Source organism: Vigna unguiculata, chromosome 7 (genome assembly GCF_004118075.2).
Source record: "Vigna unguiculata cultivar IT97K-499-35 chromosome 7, ASM411807v1, whole genome shotgun sequence".
Classification (NCBI taxonomy): Eukaryota; Viridiplantae; Streptophyta; class Magnoliopsida; order Fabales; family Fabaceae; genus Vigna; species Vigna unguiculata.
The window spans coordinates 39,418,083-39,437,497 of NC_040285.1; the positions used below are offsets into that span (position 1 = coordinate 39,418,083).

Here is a 19,415-nt window from a genome sequence, read left to right on the forward strand (position 1 = left end):
ACACGACGACTGGACAAACTCTAAAAGAAATGATGAAAACTAGTTTGTATGATTTGTAGAATAAGATATGTATGAATAATAAAATATAATATATGTTAAGCGAAAGAACAAATGTAGGTGTAAAAAAATATGTACAATATTTAAAGAAAATATAAGAATAACGAAATACATAAATCAAAAGAAAAATAAAAACAGTCACATACCTTCTAAACTTTTCAATTCATCTACTTCTCCATTAATATTTGTTTATAACTATTAAAATCATATCATTATTTTTTCTATAAGAAACAAATGATAGAATATACGTTGGGTTGTTGGACTCATGAGAAGGGATACGATAATTAAAAACAAAATGAGTTTTTCCTTCTTTCTCTCCTTTTTCTATTCCTTTATTCATCCCCTTTTTTTTTTTTGCTAAAATTATAGTTTGAAAATCTTAAAAAAAATATATATATTTCACCCTTTTTATTTACCATTAACTAAAACACATTTTTTTAAAATAAATTTATTCACTATGACGAAATTGGATGTTAACACATATCTTATCTCCTTTCTCTTGTATGTTATTTGTTGTCTCTTATCTCTAATATTTTCTCTCTTATATCTTATGACTTGTAACTTATTATCACTTATCACTTATAACTTATTATCACTTATCACTTATCAGTTATCACATTTCACCTACCATTTATCACTTATCACATATCACTTCTCATTTATCACTTATCATTTATCATTTATCACTTATCACCTATCACTTATCATTTATCATTTATCACTTGTCACTTATCACCTATCACTTATGATTTATTACTTATCACTTATCGCCTATCACTTATCCCTTATGACTTATGACTTATCACATGGTTTGCAAAAAAAAAAAATTTGTCCAGGAATCTCTTACGCGAGGATAAGGTATTAGCATCCCACAACGTCCATCATAAGATAATACCTTTAGTTAAACATGCAAAAGGATGTGATTTTCAAAATATTTAATTTTCTCCAAAAATAGTAATAAGAATATAAGGAATGAATTGGTCATGATAACAACACATTACTAGAAGCACAAATCAGAGCACAATATCAAATATAACAAATAATATTGATTCGAAGCATTAGTAGACATATTGTTTCTAATTATTAAAATCATATTATTATTTTCTATATCAAGAACAAAGAAACAAAGGGGTGGAAATTACATTGGGTTTTTGGGCTCATGAGAAAGAGTGCGATAATTAAAAATAAATTGGGTTCTTCCTTCTTTCTCTCATTTTTTTTTTTCATCCCTCTTTTGTTTTTTTGCTAAAATTATAGTTTGAAAATCTTGAAAAAAATTTATTTCAGCCTTTTTATTTAACATTAAGTAAAACACATCGTTTTTTATTTTATTTTTTTAATTATTTTATAAAATAAATTTATTCACCCGGACGAGATTGGATGTTGACACATCTTATTTCTTGTCTCTTGTCTTTTGGCTTTTATCGCTTTTATCACTTATCACTTATGACTTAGCACTTATCACTTAACATTTATCACTTATCACTTAACATTTATCACTTATCACTTATCACCTATCACCTATCACCTATCATCTATCACCTATCACCTATCATCTATCATCTATCACCTATCACTTATCACTTATCACTTATCCTTTATCACATATCACTTATCACCTATCACTTATCACTTACCCTTATGACTTATCACTTATCACAAGATCTGCAAAAAAATAGATTTTAAATCCGGGAGTCTCTTACGCGAGAAGAAGGTATTAGCATCCCAGAACGTCCGTCCTAAGATACTACCTTTAGTTAAACATGCAAAAGGATGTGATTTTCAAAATATTTAATTTACTCCAAAAACAGTAATAAGAATAATGTATAAAAAAACAAAAATATTTTTTTAGTTTTTTAGATCTGACAAGAATTAATCTTCGCTCCTACGTATCTCTATTTACAATGAAGATTTAGGGATACAAAATTCTTTTAGAACCTTTTAGAAATTATTGATTTGACTTTTTTATATAATTTTGAAAAGTTTTTTATGTTGTTTATGATTTTGAAAATCTTTTTATATTTTTTGGTATTTTCAATTGTTTGAAAATAAATGTCACGCGACCAAAGCGGCCGCACAATCACTAAAATTAAACAAAGAAAATTGTTCTTTATCTTTAGTTCTTTATATATATTTTTTAAAATTTTATAGAAAAAGAAATTTAAAAATTGGTATCACGTGACGCGAACAACTGAACAAACTCTAAAGGAAATGATAAAACTAGTTTGTATGATTTTTAGAATAAGATATTTATGAACAATAGAAAATAATATCCGTTAAGCCAAAGGCCGAATTTAGGTATAAAAAAATGCATACAATATTTTAAAAAAAATATAAGAATAATGGAATGCATAAATCATAAGAAAAATAAAGATAGTGACATACCTTCTAAACTTTTCAATTCATTTACTCCTCCATTAATCTCACTCTTTTGTTAACTACCTTTTATCCTCTCTTTTTCTAATTTTAATTCGGCCTTCGTCCCTAAGATTGTTGTTTTTCCCCCATAAAGAAGAAAAAAAAATCAGGTTGTTTGTGTGAGTGGTAGTGAGAGAAAAAAAGAGAGAGGTGTAGAAAATATTTTCTTTTGTTTTTTCTGGACCCTTTTTCATGTGACAAAGTGTGTATTTATACCCACATATTGCAATACCAATATAATTCTAGCCTTAATCGTAACGAACAATATAAGGAATGAATTGTCATTTATCACTTGTCACTTATGACTTATCACGTATCATTTATCACTTATCACTTATGACTTATAACTTAGCACTTATCACTTAACACTTATCACTTATCTCTTATCACCTATCACCTATCACCTATCACTTATCACCTATCACTTATCACCTATCACTTATCTTTTATACTTTCTCACTTATCGCTTATCATTTATCACTTATCATTTATCACTTATCAATTATCAATTATCACCTATCACTTATCACTTATTACTTATCACCTGTCACTTATCCTTTATCACTTATCACTTATCATAAGGTCTGCAAAAAAATAGATTTTTTGTCTGGGAGTTTGTTACGCGTGGGAAAGATATTAGCATCCCACAACGTGCGTCCTAAGACAATACCTTTAGTTAAACATGCCAAAAATTGTGGTTTTCAAAATATACACACACACACACACACATATATATATATATATATATATATATATATATATATATATATATATATATATATATTGCATCTTATTTTAGTCAATTCAAACTGAAGAAATGCTTCAATTATTTTAATGCCTGGTGAAAATTTAAGTGTTCTATAATTAAGTTTGAGGTTTAGGATTTCTTTAATATCTTTGTCATTAAAATATTCTACTGTGTGCTTTACTGTTACAAGAACTTTAAACAATATACTTACAATCAGCGAAGGTTCCTTTCTATTGCTCTGAAGAGTAATGCAGGTGGACTTTTGTTAAAATTTGGCAACTATATTAGAATTTTGCTTTGAGATGTTTATTGGGTATTTACTTCACTGAAATTGAGGGAACGTTCAAACTTGAGGATCAAGTAAACTTAAATGTTTAGGGCCTCTGTTTTCTAATTTACCATTGTAATATAGCCTAATGATTCCCCCAAGAAGTAAAAAAAATGACCAAAACCCTGAAACAAACACCTACTAAGGATCCGCTCTGGTAAATTGAATTAAGAGCTTATTGAATAAGTATTTATCATTTAGGCGACTAGGCCCTTATGCATAAATTGTTTCCCTAATCAAAGAAGAAACAATGTTTTAAATCCTTGATAGGCACGCATGGTGGCTGCCCCAGAATTGCTAGAGTGGATGGTAGGATAACTACATATAAATTGATTAAAATTCTCAAAAAGAAGAGTCAGAGAATAATAATATAAAGAGTAAACAGAGGTAGAGAAACCAATAGTCAAATAGAAAAAGCCATTAGCTAGAAAAGAGAGACCAGTTGTCAGAGTGCTCGGCAGAGAGATAATTTTGGTCGAGGAATGTCGTACATGGAAACAGGGTTGGTGGGTTGAGAATGAAAGTGAGAAATGACAGCTCGTTCATTGCTTTTATAAGCAAAATATTGTTATAGAAAGAAATTGAAATCTCAAAAATTTCCCCCTTCAAACAAGCCTTAAAATTAGTGTTTAGATTTGCTCTTTTGGAATTAAGAGACAGTGCTGCTATCCTAGCCATTACGACTGCTACTTTGCCTTTGACAGTTGCTACAGTGAACTGCCAGCTGCAATGGTCCTTGAAGTGGCAGGGACCTTCCACCTCGCTACACTATAGTCTGCTATTTAGAACTCTGAGAAGAAATGCGATCAAAATGTTTCATTTTAAGCTAAAACTGAGTTTATAAGTGATCTTGAAGGGCTTATTAAAATAAGATGAAAATACCTTATGGACATAATTTATTTTTGAAAGTTCTTTCAAAAGTGCTTATGCATCTGATAGTCTCACTCAAATAAGCTTTCAAAGGTGTCCTATATGTACCAAGACACTCTATAGACCAGATAGATAAAATTCAGAAATTGTTTGTTGAAGTCAAATATTATAATTATAATAAAAGATTGATTGGTACATGAGCTTATTTTAGTCATAAACTACTGGAATTTATTTTAGTCAAAATAAAAGATTGAGGTCGGAATACATATATATCAACTTTATATTCTTCTAAGGCATTTCATGTCTGATAATACGTTTTTTCCATTTGAACTGCAATGATTTACTTTACTTTCAGGTTGGACCCCAAGCAATCTATGTGGTTGGTCGAGACGATGATGATGAATCAATTGCTGCTGGGAGTGAAGTTAGTGATGCTGCAAGCTGGGAAACTGTTAATGATGATGAAATGGAAGTCCTTGAGGATTCCAGAGAGGTTTGTTTCTCTTTTTCACCTGGATCATGATTCTTACCATCTTTCAACTTGTTTCTTTCTGAGAGGAAGCCTAAAGGAAAAAACTGTTATTTTGATCCTTATCTAGAGTTGCTTCCACTCATTAATAAAAGATCTAAGATAAGTAAACTGTGATTTCCCAATCTTGCAAAGTTTGTCTGTTTTCATTTCACAGCCTTGCACTTCTTTTTCTTCTTGCCTTTATGTACTCAAGCAGCAATGTAATTAATTTCAAATGTCTGTTTAATATTTCAATTTAAGTGATTGTGATCATTATCTCATTTTAAAAGGTCATTGAATGTTTTGTGATAGACATCCTATCTGCCTACTAAAAATGTAGTTATTTTATTAGCCCCTTTCTTAAATTATATATATTATGATGATATTCAGGATATTCAGAGGGAAAACTCAAGCAGTGTTACTTCTGAGGCAGAAGAAAGTGGAGAGAATGATTTTGGTAGGGCTGCTGCACTTTCTGTTCCCCTAGCAGCATTTCGGTTTGTCACTAGACTTGCCAGTGGAATATTCTCAAGGGGCCCAAGGAACTTGGATTCTATTGACATGCAGATAAAATCTGGGCATGAACATCCATCACCAGTAGTTAATGATGAGTCTAGTTCGCAGAGACCTATTCCCATTAATGGTGATACTTCGGGCAATAAGAATGGAAGATATGAGGAGGTTGCGTCGGACGCAACTGAAACTCTGGAAGCATGTGAGACCCTGCATGACTTGAAAAAGGAAGATGCTCTTGCAAGTAGTGATGATGGGAGTTGCAGTTTGAAACATTTTGACATAACTCAAGATCCATCAGACCACTATTTTATTGGTGCAAATGGACAGGTACTACTGCTGCCTTATTTCTAATAAGAGTAGGGAAAAGGAAGAATGAAAAAGTACTTCATGTTTATTGTATATTAGGGGCTCTGTTAATATACCCTTACAAACTTGGTGGCAACTTGCACCATTTGTTTAGACCAAAACGCCAACTCCTTTTTGAAACAGACTAAATTTAACGGTATTAATGTAGTTTAAAATGTATTATCTATTTTAGAAGTACCAATTTCTTAAATTGCTCTCTCGTCTCTCCTAGTCCTTCCTTTCCTTTTATTTGTTTGTTCTCTTGTAGCAAAGAACAAAACAATTCGACCAACAAGAACATAGAAAACACGGAGTAGAAAGAAAAGAAATAGATTGTAAAATAACCCACTACAGGACGTCATATTCAAACTTGGTGTACATCTTTATACTTTATCATTTTGGTATTGGACGTCATGTGAAATACTTTATACTTTATGTGGCTGCCTACTTTTTGCAAATCTTTCTACAAAATTGCAATCATCGTCACAATTGGCATAATTCTGGGAGCTTTACACAGCCGATAGAGGAGAACAAAGGTTGTGAAATAAAAGGAAAAACTTGGGAGAGGAGAGATAAGTTGAATTATTTTTTTAAATAAATATTTAAATTCTAATTGTATATCTTTAAATTTAAGATGATCAAAGAAAGGAGTTGAGTTTTGTACAAGGTTTCTAATTATAGTCTTTTGTAAAATCAAGTTGGTATATATTTTTTATAAACATTTATTTGCCAGCATGTTTTAATATGCATGCACAGGCCTGTATATTTACACTGATCACTATAGATTAGTATTAATGTAGATTAGGTTCTTATATTTAGCTAACCAGAGATCAACAGTGTTATCAAAGCATCTTAAATGTGAATGTGCAGACTTATCTATTCAAATGTTAGCTTCCTCCTTTTGTATTTGGTTTCCTTTCTTGTATTATACTGCAATCACTAGATTATTTCTATCTGCTTTCAGAGTAACAACAGAAAATGGTTAAAGAAAGTGCAACAAGATTGGAACATACTGCAGAATAACCTTCCTGGTCAGTGATATATTTTTTTGATCATCTAAGTTTTGTGTTAGTGAGCTGTACACTCATTTTAGTAACTGTTATTGTTTAAAACATTTTGACAGAGGAAATCTATGTACGAGTTTACGAAGATAGAATGGATCTCTTGAGAGCAGTTATTGTAGGGCCATATGGAACCCCTTACCAAGATGGACTCTTTTTCTTTGATTTTCACCTTCCGCCAGAATACCCTGATGTTCCACCGGTAAGGAATTTTATCTTGAAGCTGTTTTGCTGTCCAATTTAATATGCTCCCACCAAAGAAAGCGAAAGCGAAGATTTAACAGTCAATGACATTCAATTTGTATATATTTAATCCAAATGAGATATATCTCATGCATTTTCTATGTTCTTTATCTGGATTTCAAATGATATGCAGTCTGCATACTATCATTCTGGTGGCTGGCGAATTAACCCTAATTTGTATGAGGAAGGGAAGGTTTGCCTTAGCCTTCTGAATACATGGACAGGCAGAGGAAATGAAGTATGGGATCCAAAATCCTCTAGCATACTTCAAGTCCTGGTTTCACTTCAAGGTTTAGTACTCAATTCTAAGCCTTACTTCAATGAAGCTGGGTATGATAAGCAGATTGGGACAGCCGAAGGAGAGAAGAATTCATTGTCATACAATGAGAATACCTTTTTACTTAACTGCAAGACTATGATGTATCTTATGAGGAAACCTCCCAAGGTAATTATGAGCAACGATAAAAATATTTTATTTTGTCCTATCCATTTTATTGAACTGTTCATATTTTATCATGGTTAGTTAATTAGTTAAAGCACTATTACATTGTGCATACTCGGTTTTTGTAGACTGAGGGTGCATACAGTTTGTGTATCGTTATAGAAAACTGAAACTCCTTAAAAAGGTTAATAACAGGGTTGTTAACAAAGAAGCAGAGGGGTATTTTTAATTAGCTTATTTTGGGAATATATGTTTTTTTTTTTTGCTAATTTCCTAGGAGAGCTTTGAAAAAAATATGATTATTTCAATGAGCGTATGAATTTGTTTAAGTTATTGCAACATTTACATGTTTCATTGGCATTAGTTCACGTGTACTCTAGTAGTTGTTGAGACAGCTGTTGATTGATTCTGAGCTGTGTGAGGTATATTTGACTCCAGGATTTTGAAGTGCTTGTCAAAGAACATTTTAGGAGAAGGGGCCATAACATCCTTAAGGCTTGTGATGCATATATGAAAGGTTGCTTGATTGGCTCTTTGACTAGAGATGCCTCCGTAAGTGAAAAAAGCGGTCAGAATTCAACCTCTGTGGGTTTCAAGTTGATGTTAGCCAAGATAGTGCCAAAGCTTTTCTCGTCACTTAGTGAGGTTGGAGCTGATTGCGAGGAATTTAGGCATCTCAAAGATTTGTAGCGAAATTATGGTGATATGATACATTACTTCCGTAAAGCCAACTTGGTCTGCTGGCTCTGCCCAACTTTAAAATATTTGAAGGTACAAACAAGTGTGGAGGTTGTCATATACTGTCATTATTTTGATTTCTACCATTTATACCCATTCATTTTCCTTTAAAAGATGAATTTACTTCTAGGAGCTTGAAGGAACATAAGTGGTGGGAGTTATATTACGTTGAGAGAGAAGCAACTACTGATAGAGCAGGCTGGATATCCTCTTGATTTTGATGAGCTGTAATAGGGGAGGCAATGTTGGTTACTAACTTGTACACTGTTTACAATTTTTTATTTCTTTTATATCTGGGATTAAACGAGCCAAATGGCATCGTATGATCCATGCAACCAACGTCCCTTAATGAGATACGGCTTTCGTTGTCGTTGTTTTATATATGGGGAGAGGGTGGTGGGAGTCGGAGTTTGATTTTCACAGGTATTTTAAAGTTTTGATTGTCTTGGATTGGTTGATTGATTGATTTATCTTCTGTTTCTCAAGATACCATGAATTGAATATACTTGAAGAAGCCCCTCCTCTTTTGTAATGACACTTCGTGTTTGTGCCTTTAGTGTTTTTCCTGAATCCAGAGCCATGATGATGCTTTACCATTTCTTATTCCACTGTCCAATTACTATTTATCAGAATCCCTACATGGGACAAAGGTATTAATATTTCTTTAACCAGTTAAGATGCATAAAAACCAAAGTACTTTAATGTTTTTGATCCTTCGCAAATCATGATATTTTTGTGCTGAAAATAATATAATTTTGTTCCTGGATATCTTTTCTCCTTTGCATCACCACCTCTATGCTAGCTGTTTGCATGCCTCCTCATAATGAGAATAGAAAAGTTTCTCTATATGCTAACTGTTTGCATGCCTCCTCATAATGAGAATAGAAAAGTTTCAATGTCTAGAGAGATGGCATAAAAAAAAACTTATGAGAGTCTCATTATTGTTTGCATTTGATTTTCTTTTGAAATTTTGTTGGTTTCGTCACGGTTTTAATACTTGAGTTAGTATAAACATATAAATAATATTAGATTTAACTTGTAAGACGTGAGATTGCTTTATTTTTTGGAAGTAATCGATATAAACAATTTAATATCCTTTACGTTTTACTAGTTCAAATGTAATGTATGTTCTACTTAAACAAATGTGTACTAATTATTTATTCTACTTAGTTTAATAATTATATTAATTTAAACCTTACACATTTATTAAATAAAATATATTTATGTTACTTGTATTTTATTATGTCTACAAATTTCAATGAAAAAGAAACATGTGTTGTGTAGGAGTGAAAACATAAAAGTTTAAAAGTGTGATTGTATTGTAGAGCAGCAGAAAATAAAATTAGGAATGTCTACACTTATTTGTAGTGGATGGATAATTTGTTTATACTATTTTATAGTGGAAAATAAATGAGGTGCTTCTATTTTTTAAGTAAATAACAATAAATAAAATTAGGAGTGAAATAGAAATACAAGATTTTATATCAAATGAAGGTATCCCTTTATATATTTTTAGTCTTATAACTTTTTTAATCTTAAAATATAATTTAGGATAAAATAGGAAATTAAATGCCTACCATAAATTGAGAAATTCTATTCATATGGTGATAGATTACAAGTGGAACCAAATGCTCTAACTTTTTTACACTAAAAATAACATAATTAAAAAAATTTAGATATCAGAAAATTTATTAAAATAAAAATTATTATTAAAATTTATATTAGCGTTATAATGAATTAATATAGAAAAAATTTATAAAAAAAAAATACTATTTTATTAATTTTTATAATATTATAGTTACAGAGTAGCTGAGGATAATTATTATTTATGATAGGATGTATATATAAATCAAAGAATGACTATATAAATAAAATTATTATTATTATTATATAAATTTCATATAAAAGGAATTTCAATTCATATGAAGTATGAAGGGAATAATTATTATCATAGTAGAATACTAAACAACAACTCATGAACATAAAAGAAAACAATGAGATAAGAAACATAGAATAAGATAATAGACATGGACTAAAATGGTGTAAATTAGTTTAGATTGATACAAGATGGTGATGAATAACGGAGGACTGATAGTGTTGGCAGTTGCAAATAGCCTCCTAAACAAATGCACTTATATTTTTTTGGATGGGACAATCCGATACTTAATTTGGATTGGTCCAATTGTAAAATCAGGAAAAACACCCAGCCAATTTTTAACTTTAGTTTTTTTTTATTTTGTTATAAATTTTTATAGCAAATCTCTTCTTTTTCCTAATCTTAGTGAATTGAATTATTAAGGTTGAATTGATCAATTAAAATTACAAAAAATAAAAAAGAGAAAATAAATTTATAAAAAGTGGAATGTAAAAATATTCATATGTAAAATAAATTAAAAATATAAAGCACTTTTAATAGTAAATCAATATTAACTGAAATAATTATTTTTATTAATTTTCATGTTTATATTAGATTTCTAATTTTGTTTTCTTAAGTTATGGTTTTGTAAGTTACTATTTTTTTTTCTACCTCCGAGGTCTAATATAAAGAAACTCGTTGTAATATAAATTAAAATATCCATAAGTAATATGTTAAATTAACCACTCTAGTTTGGATGTAACTTATATTTTTAAAAAATCATAAACAAATAATAAAAATTCATTTAATAAAATCATTATATACATCTTGAAAATAAAAGTAATCAAATTTATATTTATTTTTTATTTTATTAAATTGGTGTTACATCTTATTTATTTTGTTTTTATACATCTTATTTAGTATAAATAAATAAAAAACATAACATATATCAATTGAAAAAATATAGCTTGCAAAAAAAAAAAGCATACCAATACTTTCAAATTAATTCTTTTTTTTTAGTTTCAACTGTTTTATGGTGTATTTTACTATTATTTGATTTAGGCTATACTTTCTTATATTTTTCAATCAATTAAAAAAAAATATATCACAATGAAGTTGATATTATATATATATATATATATATATATATATATATATATTATGAAACAATTCTCATGGTTTAAATTTATTCCCATGTTTATTTTATTTGTATGTTCATATTTATTTTGTTTTTTGTGTAAATGTTCATGATTATTTTATGTGCACATCCATGTTTATTTTGTGTGAATGTTATATTTATTTATTTTGCACATTTGTTTATTTTGTGTCCACTAAAAAATAATGATTCACATCTGTATTGATAGGGTCAAATAATTCATAGTTTTTTTTTAACTGTATACAAATAATGATTATAAATCATTTATCCCCATTTACTATACAAATGTATTTTAATTATTATTATTTATAATTTCATATTAATACAAATTATTATTATTTTATAAATTTATTTTAATTATTATTATTATTTTTTATTATTGATATTATAAATTTGTTATTATTATATAATTTTATTTATATTATTATATATTATTTACTATTAAAAATATTTTAATAATTTATTCCAATCTGGTCTGTCGAGTGGAAATCAGAATCATGAAAACCAAAATTAAGAAATCTCTTATCTAAAAAACAAAATGTTAATGATTATGTCTAAATATCTAAATCTATATTAATATAAAAATTATAACCAAAAAAAAGTAAATTCAAAATTTATATTTCAAATTTACATACATATTTTTGGATTTATCTATCGACTTGGTTTTCAAAATATTTAATTTTCTTCAAAAATAATAATCAAAATAATGTATAAAATAAACATTTTTATTTTATTTTTTAGACTCGACAAGGATTAATCTTCAATCCTATGTATCTCTATTTACAATGAACATTTAGGGATACAAAGAACCTTTTAGAAATGGTTGATTTTATTTTTTTTATAACTTTGAAAACTTTGTTATGTTGTTTATAATTTTGAAAATTTTTATGTTTTTATGTTATTTTTATAAAATAAATCAACACCTAAATTTACGAATGATATATGAAAATTAATTAAACCCACTCTCATTATCGTTATTAATTTCTCTTTTATTTAAACCATGTCTTTTAATCCTTAATTAAAAACCCCCTCTTGGTTCCCAATTTTTTTCTTTTAACACATTCATTGGAAACAACTTATCATGATCAATAATAACTTGCAAATTGAAGTGCATAGTTGACAAGGCGAGGGTTAGGGTTTTGGCGCATCGATTATTGCGGGAAAAGAGATTTGGGGAAAAATGGATGCCCAGATTGATCACTATGCGGTGCTAGGGTTACCATCGGGAGAAGAAGGTGCGAAGCTAACGGAGAAAGAAATCAACAAGGCCTACAGATGGAAGGCTCTGGAACTGCACCCAGACAAGAGGCCCGACGACCCCAACGCCGCCGCCAACTTCCAACAGCTTCGCACATCCTACGACATGACAAGGCCCATGACAAGGCCCGTAAGTTGTTCGACGAACTATTGCGCGTCAAGCGCGACCGCGAGCTCCGCCACTCCCAGCGCGACGGAAAGCGCCGCAAGATGGTTTCCGATCTCGAGCGCCGGGAGCGCGATGCTAACGCCCCCGACCTCGCCGCCAAGGAGCGCGAAGAGGAGGCCAGGATCATTTTATAAATCATTTATCCCCATTTACTATACAAATGTATTTTAATTATTATTATTTATAATTTCATATTAATACAAATTATTATTATTTTATAAATTTATTTTAATTATTATTACTATTTTTTATTATTGATATTATAAATTTGTTATTATTATATAATTTTATTTATATTATTATATATTATTTACTATTAAAAATATTTTAATAATTTATTTCAATCTGGTCTGTCGAGTGGAAATTAGAACCATGAAAACCAAAATTAAGAAATCTTTTATCTGAAAAACAAAATGTTAATAATTATGTCTAAATATCTAAATCTATATTAATATAAAAATTATAACCAAAAAAAATAAATTCAAAATTTATATTTCAAATTTACATACATATTTTTGGAATGTGCGTCCTAAGACAATACCTTTAATGAAACATGCAAAAAATTGTAGTTTTCAAAATATTTAATTTTCTCCAAAAATAATAATCAAAATAATGTATAAAATAAACATTTTTATTTTATTTTTTAGACTCGATAAGAATTAATCTTCAATCCTATGTATCTCTATTTAGAATGAACATTTAGGGATACAAAGAACCTTCTAGAAATGGTTGATTTTATTTTTTTTATAACTTTGAAAACTTTGTTATGTTGTTTATAATTTTGAAATTTTTTATGTTTTTATGTTATTTTTATAAAATAGATCAACACCTAAATTTACGAATGATATATGAAAATTAATTAAACCCACTTTCAATATCGTTATTAATTTCTCTTTTATTTAAACTATGTCTTTTAATCCTTAATCAAAAACCCCTTTTGGTTCCCAATTTTTTTCTTTTAACACATTCATTGGAAACAACTTGCAAATTGAAGTGCATAGTTGACAAGGCGAGGGTAAGGGTTTTGGCGCATCGATTATTGCGGGAAAAGAGATTTGGGGAAAAATGGATGCCCAGATTGATCACTATGCGGTGCTAGGGTTACCATCGGGAGAAGAAGGTGCGAAGCTAACGGAGAAAGAAATCAACAAGGCATACAGATGGAAGGCTCTGGAACTGCACCCAGACAAGAGGCCCGACGACCCCAACGCCGCCGCCAACTTCCAACAGCTTCGCACATCCTACGACATTCTCCGGGATGACAAGGCCCGTAAGTTGTTCGACGAACTATTGCGCGTCAAGCGCGACCGCGAGCTCCGCCACTCCCAGCGCGACGGAAAGCGCCGCAAGATGGTTTCCGATCTCGAGCGCCGGGAGCGCGATGCTAACGCCCCCGACCTCGCCGCCAAGGAGCGCGAAGAGGAGGCCAGGATCGCGCGCAAGCTCAAGGAGGAGATCGCGAGAATTCGTGCCATGCACAGCATGAAGGCAGCGCCACCACCTCCACCGGAAACGGAGAAAGAGAGTGGCCGTGGCGGCGGGGGAGGTGGATTGGATCAAGAGAAGGTTCTGAAGGTTTCTTGGGAAAAGGTGGGTGAGGATTATTCGGCTGATAAGTTGAGGGAATTGTTTTCAGAGTTTGGTGAAGTGGAAGATGTTGTCATCAAAGGGAGTAAGAAGAAGGGTTCTGCACTCGTTGTTATGGCCACTAAAGAAGGAAGTGTAAGTTTCTCCTTTCCATTGTTTGTTTATTTCGGAACAAGGTTTTAAATTGATGGTTTCAGATTGCAATCTTGGCAGCGTTGTCAAGGTTTTAGGGTATTCGCAACTGCAATTGTAGCCGCACTTATCTGTGATTTCTCACGACATAATTGTGACTTCAGTTTAAAATCTTGTTATAAAGAAAGAATTTTTGTTGGAGAAATTGTTGAAAATAAACTTTATTCCAGGTTTACTAATTTGTAATTGTCGATTTATTCAGGTTGCTGCGACGGGAAGTGTGATTGGTCATCTTGCTAATCCGTTGCTGGTTTTACCTCTTAAACCGGCAACTGTTGCAGATTCTTCCAGTGTTCCGAAGTCCGCTGAAACTCCCAAATTGAGTAATCTGGTCGGTGCTGGATATCAAGCTTTTGAGGATTCTGTTCTGAAGAAACTGCAAAAGGTTTTCCATTAAGTTGTTTCGGGTTGCGATGCTCTTTATATAGAGTTAATGTGTTTCCTTGTTAGACTTAAGTTCGTCTTCAATTTTGATGCGGTATTTTTCGATCATTTTTTTTCTGGTGGAATTTTTATTTAAATTAGTTAATTAGTTAATTTCTCTTCAATTTAGGTTTTTATACTGTTATTTTAATTGTTTTGAACTTAGTTTTCTGATGTGAGTATGATTTTGGGATCATTATCCCTCTGCTGTATTTCAGCTTTTTGTGATAGAATTCTTGTATTTTTCTGTTAGTTGTATTGTGAAATGGCTATCAAAGTATCTTGTGTGGGATGCTGTGATTTTCCAATACTTTTTTATCCAAGTTCAATTTAATTTGAATTCACGGTCCTCATATTTGTAGTCATGACCCCATCTACTTATGGCAGCGGATATAGGTTTTGTGGGTTGTCTAGTGTCTTGTATCCCCTTGTCATCTATAGCGAGTGTCAGGCCTATCGAATTTTTGTGTTAACAGGATATAAACTTTTATGCACTTTGTTTCTTTTTCATACAACTTAGCTTTTTATATACACATATAGGAGTGAAGATGAACCGAGTCAAGCTATTGATGCTTGGGCTTGACTTGGGAAAAAATCAGATACTTAAGCTTTGCTCATTGATTTAAACGAGCCTGATCAAAAGCTTTGGCATGGCTTGATTTAAAAAAGCAAAGCCTGAACTTAGATTATTTAGCTCATTCATAAATTAATTATTTTTTTATGGATTTTTTCCTGTAATTGTTTTTTAACTTGATCAATGGACGAAATGTGCTTAAAATGTGATATGTGCTTAAAATTGAAAAAAAAGAAGAAAAGATTATTACACTCATAATTTAGTAAACAAAGAAATTGTAACTAATTGACTATAACAAAAAAACCTTTTTCAACAAAGTTTAATCTACATATTTCCATAATCCATATTGGAACACACACATTACACAACTGAACTATTCATGAGCTTTAATGTTGAGCTTTTAAATATTAGGCTTGAGTCATTTCAATAATTAAGCACAATCTCAAGTTTGATTTTGTTTATTTAACTAAACAAATAAACCTAATGAATAATTAATGGGTTGAGTCCAGATAGTTTGACTCATTTACACCCCTACACACGTAAATTTATATTTCAACTGCAATGTGACTTCTGCTGTTTGCTCTCCGCTATATGAAGTAGCTGATAACTGGCTTTCTGCAATCCACAGTTAATAACATTGAACATTATCCAATATATGGAGCTTGTGTGCTTGATTTTAATTGAATTCAGTGGTGGTTGTTGATCTACGAACGACTTCCTTGTGTCACGAAGTAACTAGAGCAGAAATGGATGCACTGTTTTCAATTCTATAGCATGAAGCTGATATTAGTCCAAATCTGAAACACTAGTACTTGTGATTTGGATGATCTAGTTACTCATGGATAAATGAATCTCTAGTGTTTCTAATTTAATTTTCTTATTTGTTGCCGTTCTATTGCAATGTAGTTCTATTAATCCTAAAGGATTCTTAATTATTGGACTCTGATAAATGAAAGGGAGAATAACAGTTTAATAAGAGTAATTCACTAAGCTTGAGAATCTGTCAAGGACGAGTTTTGAACGTGTTTCCTTAAATTTTGATGAATAAACTGCTCTTCTCTGTATAACGTGTTAATGTGCCTCCTAATACTGTTTATGACACCTGTCACTGATACCCCTACCTGTTTTATTTACTTCTCTGTGCAGGCTGCAGAAAAGCAAAAATGATGCTGTCAGAATGATAAGCATAAGATTCAATTATTTGGCACGGTCATCCCCAATTCTATGTTTAGGTACTGAAATTACCGTTGTAATGATTCATCATTAGTGATCTGTCAACTGATCTTTCTGTATCCAGATATACTAATTAAGGAGTAGCATACTAGAGACGAATGTTCCCTGTAGAAATTTTCTGTCATTGTGTAGTTGGTCTTACAGAACTGTGACTGGTTCATGGGTGTAGAATTTTACAAAACAATGTGAAATTTCAATAACTGTACATTCTCTGACGCCAGCCTGAAGTTTTGTGTGATCTTGTCTGTGTTTCTTGTTGTGTTAAATGGGTGAAATTTAATAAAAACTGCATTAAAATGCCTTTTTGCTACACTACAGGCATGGTTTTTGAAGGTGAAATAGTTAATGAAAAACCTGACAATGCTATCTGGGAATGGATAAAAAGATACTATATGGCCTGAGCTTCAAAGTTCGTTACATAGTAGCTTAACTTATTTTTGATTAACAAAAGTATATCTTTTTGCACCACAGAATCTATGTTAATGAGTCTTGTTGATTTTTTAAACTAAGGTCCTTTGTTTGTCCATAAATTATGACAGTGGCAAAGTTGTGAACTTGGTTAGAAAAGGGTGATATGTTCTTGAGTGATATTGTTTTGTATGCGTGAATAAATTGTCTGAAAACTAAGTTGTTGGACATTTGGATTAGTCCATTTTTTTCTAAGTCTTGGGAAAGTTCCTTTTCCAATTTCTTATTGTGGATATGAATAAAATACAGCATCATTTTTAGGTTACATGGTTTCAAATTTTAAACTCTGCTCGGAAAATTGTTTTTGTTTTTACCTCCTTTGAATTCATGTTTGTTGTTTTCGGTTTAAGTGTACTTACTTCCTATTCGGTTCTGAACATATATTTGAGGAATATTGTCAAGTTGATTTAAGTAATGGGAAAAAATGACCACCTCCATAGCCTTCATCATTTTCCTGGAACCATTTCTGTTTGTTTTGAGGAATTCCACTCAAAGTAATAAGGTAGTGGCAACTGGTTTTGATATGGTTATTTAGCCTACGACTATATACGGCATGTTTGAAACTGCTCTCTCCCTTCTCTACACATTCTGTGATATTTGATAGTGTGTGTGTACAGATGAAATTAATTCTTCCTAGTTTCATTTTATTTTTCCTTACTTCAGTTTAAGAAAGTGAAACAAAAGATGCCCAACTCTTTCTTAATGCTGTGGGTTTTTTTGCTTGATTCTTAAATTGATCCAGCCTTGATGATAAAATAGGGTAGAGACTAGAGAACCAAGTTTTCTTTTAAAAATATTAATCAAATCTGACAAATAGAAGTATCGAGTCATTGTAAAACATTTCCAATTCTAAATAGGCAGAAGAGAGAGTTAGGAGTTGAATTATACGGATAGCTTGGTTTCTAGCAAACCATACTAAGAGAGTTGAGTATTAGTAACACATTTTCTATTTGTTAAAAATTATTTAGACTACAAAATCATGAAATATTCATTAAATAATATGGGGGACTACAAAGATTTGTAGTTTTCAATAATTTTAACAAATATGGGAGAGTGTGGTGCGTAAATGAGTGTGCTGGTATTTTTCTTCTAAGAAATAATTATTGTTATGTTTTAAGTTGATAACAAAAAGATTAGTTCCACAGAATATCAATGTATCTACTACAATGCTTAGAAACACTCGTGCCTTGTACTAAATAAAATTGTCACTTGATGATCGAATTGTATTAGGGAGGGTGTCACAGGTTTGACTAGGAATGTATATGTTAACACTAACTGATCTGTAACTGATTTTCTGTACTTAATTGATTCTCAGGAATCTGCAAACCTCTGGTGATATAAATCAAGAGAAATATCTTTTGTTGAAAACCACTAGCTGGAAATTGAATCAGTTGTGTGGTTTTAATGTCATCTGGGCTCTACGCCACATGCTGTTGGGTTACGAGCAGAGATAAAATCAATACTGCTTGCAAGCAGATGGATAGTCAGAAGCCATCGATTCCCAAATGGATTGCTTATAACTTCAGTGTCAGTTAAATCCTGTTTTCTGCTCTCTGTATGCACCACTTAACGGGAATGGAACTCGGATTAAACCAGATTCTAAGACCACTTTTGGAAAAGCTCTTGTTCAAGGTGCAGGACTAAGCTCTGTATAGTGTAAATTTGATAGTATTAGACATTGCATTGGATAGAATAATACTTAGGACTATGCTTCACTCAGCCATCCATGTGTGCTAGAATAATAAATTGTTGTATAAAAAGACTAGAGTTTTAGAACGTGCTGTCAAGTACCGAGGCTTTCTGAAAGTACCTTTTTATACTGGTGTTTGCCACACGACTGCACAACATGATTGTTTTTTCTGCTTTGCTTTTCAAATAATCCATGAATTGAAGTATTAAAGACAAACCTGAAAGATGCAATACCAAATCGGCAACCTTTGGAAGTAAAGCAGAAGTGAAGAATTGCACTTGAGTCAGTGAAAGACTAGCTCCACGAGTTGATAATGGCCAGTGACCAATGAAAAATATAGCCATGCTTCTTTCTAAGTATTTCGTGAACGCATGGGTGAACCAATCAGGTAGCTGGTTCAGTCAATGGCATTATTTAAATAATAATAATAATAATAATAATTTACAGTATTTTATAACTCAACCTTTAATTACTAATCTGATTTTTAAAAACGGGGGTTTGAAAATTTAGAGTTCTTTCTTAGACTTATTAATG

At 31.1% G+C, this 19,415-nt stretch overlaps 2 protein-coding genes across 4 annotated transcripts; both read left to right on the forward strand.

Annotated features, from left to right (window-relative positions):
• Positions 1 to 4,033: 4,033 nt before the first annotated feature.
• Positions 4,034 to 8,814, forward strand: LOC114191444 (probable ubiquitin-conjugating enzyme E2 23). The gene is made up of 8 exons (XM_028080615.1): positions 4,034 to 4,053; positions 4,206 to 4,324; positions 4,715 to 4,914; positions 5,323 to 5,775; positions 6,758 to 6,824; positions 6,917 to 7,056; positions 7,231 to 7,542; positions 7,978 to 8,814. The coding sequence occupies exons 1-8, from the start codon at positions 4,034 to 4,036 to the stop codon at positions 8,227 to 8,229; spliced, it is 1,563 nt and encodes a 520-aa protein (XP_027936416.1). The 3' UTR covers positions 8,230 to 8,814.
• A 3,487-nt stretch (positions 8,815 to 12,301) lies between these two features.
• LOC114191800 (dnaJ homolog subfamily C member 17) lies at positions 12,302 to 19,025 on the forward strand. Of its 3 annotated transcripts, XR_003606014.1 has the most exons (5): positions 12,302 to 12,641; positions 13,953 to 14,436; positions 14,696 to 14,878; positions 16,637 to 16,722; positions 18,507 to 19,025. XR_003606014.1 is itself a non-coding variant. In XM_028081196.1 (3 exons), exons 1-3 carry the CDS (start codon positions 13,780 to 13,782, stop codon positions 16,655 to 16,657), a joined length of 861 nt encoding a protein of 286 aa, XP_027936997.1. In that variant the 5' UTR covers positions 13,648 to 13,779; the 3' UTR covers positions 16,658 to 18,005. The 3 variants fall into 3 exon arrangements, 1 of the variants encoding a protein (XP_027936997.1); XR_003606013.1 differs by lacking the exon at positions 12,302 to 12,641 and having other exon boundaries at positions 13,648 to 14,436; XM_028081196.1 differs by lacking the exons at positions 12,302 to 12,641; positions 18,507 to 19,025 and having other exon boundaries at positions 13,648 to 14,436; positions 16,637 to 18,005.
• Positions 19,026 to 19,415: the final 390 nt, after the last annotated feature.